The 2,497-nt window shown below is 40.5% G+C and overlaps 1 protein-coding gene across 1 annotated transcript; it reads right to left on the minus strand.

Moving 5' to 3' along the window:
• Positions 1-548: 548 nt before the first annotated feature.
• LOC111901873 (transcription factor MYC2) lies at positions 549-2,497 on the minus strand. Its single transcript, XM_023897760.3, has one exon. It carries the CDS (start codon positions 2,424-2,426, stop codon positions 825-827), a length of 1,602 nt encoding a protein of 533 aa, XP_023753528.1. The 5' UTR covers positions 2,427-2,497; the 3' UTR covers positions 549-824.

Consider the following 2,497-nt stretch of genomic DNA (forward strand, 5'->3'; position numbering starts at 1 on the left):
AAATTCTATGATAGCAATGCAATTTTTTTGTTTGTTTTAATCAACTATTTATGTTAATTTATAAACAAATCCCACTTCGTGTTGGAAATGTTTGAACGTATGTTTGGAACTGATTCTATAATAGTACATAATCAAACGTGTTTTTTTTTTCAAGTTCTATCAAAAATACTAATGGATATCGATAGAATAATAAAAGAAGCTACAAGCGTATAAGATGCTAAAAGGGAGTTAATCTTATTTTACGTTTTGATCCCTTAGTTTGAAATTAATTGTCTCAAACTAATTACTAGTAGAATATATAATTCATTTAACCAAACATTGAAATTGTTTAAATATATATTTAAAATACAATCACAATTATTATTATATATATAAACAGCACCTCTTCAAAATGCACGTCCAACACTTCTTTAATACTATGTTTGATAGCGTATGTTCATAATCATAATATCATAATTTCTGCTTTTATGTTATTATTGTATGCATGTGTTAGCTAGGATGGACCAATTAGCAATTCAAGGTGATTGGAAACAGATACATACATGATATTAGAAAGAACATGAGAAGCTTGTTATGATCGAAGTTCTTCAAGATATTGCTTGTTATACAAGTTATTTTTATTACAATAACAAAAATAGCATTCATCATAAAAATAAAAACAATAATAATATTGAAAATGATTCTTGACGACTTAACTCATAAACCAAACATTAATTTTGAAACTACGATCAAACCCATACTAAATGATTTGCAGCAAGCAAACCATACACACCTACACCATTTTCTTCAACGTCTCTTGCAAGACCTGGTTGCTTGCTTCATTTCTAGCGGTCTAATCTCCTAATGAGATCGGTTTTGAGTTCATCTTCATCTATGGCACCAGGTATCTTAACCACCACGTCTTGCAACATTATCTCATTTACACACGACATGCTTGCATGCTGTATTTGCGCTTTCATTTCTCTCAAAGCATCCATCAGTTTAGCTGCTGGCAAGTCTGCATTCCCTGATTGCACCCTTATCATTGCATCCTCTCCCACGATTTTCACTTCCACTTCCCTGAAACCACTCGTCTTGCTGTTAACCTTTATTGTTGGTTTTGTCGACACCCGAGCTTGATACAAACTGCTAGTGCTGCTGCTTTGAAGGTGGTTGTCCACCGTATCCGCCATTTCCACCTTCACTCTCTTGGTTTTACCTTGGCTGTTGCTACGAGGATGCAACTGTGATTCAAGATTCTCGACTTTGCCTTTCAATTCATTGATATAGCAGACAGCATCCGCCAAGAGCGACGCCTTGTCCATCCGAGACACGTTTGGGACCACGGAGCGTAGCGCATAGAAACGCTGGTTGAGCTTTTCACGTCGCTGCCTCTCTGCCTCCACGTGGTTTACAGGTGGATCCCTACCACCTGTTTTCTTTCCTTTCTTCTTCTGCATCCGTCTTTCTGACGTAGCAAGAACAAGCTGGCAATCGGAATCTGAATGCTCCGACCCAGTCTCTACATACGTATTCGTAGTAGTAGTGGGGATGGTGTTCTTGTTCATGCATGATCTTCCTAGGTTTTTGGACATCTGGTGATCGGCTGTTGCTGATTCGAAATCGATCATGTTCATACCCTCTTCCTCTTGCAATCCGCCAGCCATAAGTACCATATCAGCAAAAGAAATAATATTATGATGTTCTTCGTTGAGGTTGTCTAGCTTCATAGGGTTAGTGGTAGACGTGGTTTCATGGTGTTTGTGATGGAAGAAGTTAGGAAGGGTATTAGGTGGAGAACAAGAAGCCGAAGAAGAACCACCGCCAAATAGCGACCTTGCCTGATGAGCCAAACTCCATGTTTCCTCGATGACATGATACGAACCCATTTCTACAACACCGTTTGGTGTTGGGATGCAAACTAGGGTTTCCAAACCGTGGATGCGTGCTTCTTTAGCTCTCTCACAGTTAAAAGACTGGAGTTGATCGGCACCGGTTAACCAGATCATAGAGCTTGAACCGAAAGACGTCCCTGGAACTGAACCGTCTCCGGGGATAAATGATCTGGTTAAGGAGATAACGTAGAACCACTCGGCGTCGTCGCGGTTGTCTGGTCCGAGGAGGGCCTGGATTTCTTTAAGAACAGACTTCCTGCAGTCTGGATCGGAGTCAGAGAGGAAGGTGGCGGAGCTCCCAGACGAGGGCAAGGTGGTGTTTGGGACGTCGTTATTGCTTTGGAAATGACCGTCTCCCCAAGATAGGGATACACAGCCGTTGGAGTCGTCGTTAAAGGTCTGCCAGAAAATTGCGTACGCCCATGGTTGAGGCTGGTTTTGAAGCAGGGTTTGGAGTTTTTGCTGGATTGTATCAGAAGGGGGAGGAGTGTTTGTATTGGGAAAAGAAACGATCGAAGAAGATGAGGATGGGGAGACAATCAGATCCTCCATAGCTAAAGTTGGAAACTTCTTTTTCTTTTACTTGGGAAAGATGGTTTTGCTCTTACTATATAGCAATAGGA

The sequence above is a fragment of the Lactuca sativa genome, chromosome 4, assembly GCF_002870075.4.
Source record: "Lactuca sativa cultivar Salinas chromosome 4, Lsat_Salinas_v11, whole genome shotgun sequence".
Lineage (NCBI taxonomy): Eukaryota > Viridiplantae > Streptophyta > Magnoliopsida > Asterales > Asteraceae > Lactuca > Lactuca sativa.

Bases quoted from the DNA above. Each gene is read 5' to 3' on its own strand.
- LOC111901873 (XM_023897760.3), bottom strand. From the start codon at position 2,426: ATGGAGGATCTGATTGTCTCCCCATCCTCATCTTCTTCGATCGTTTCT.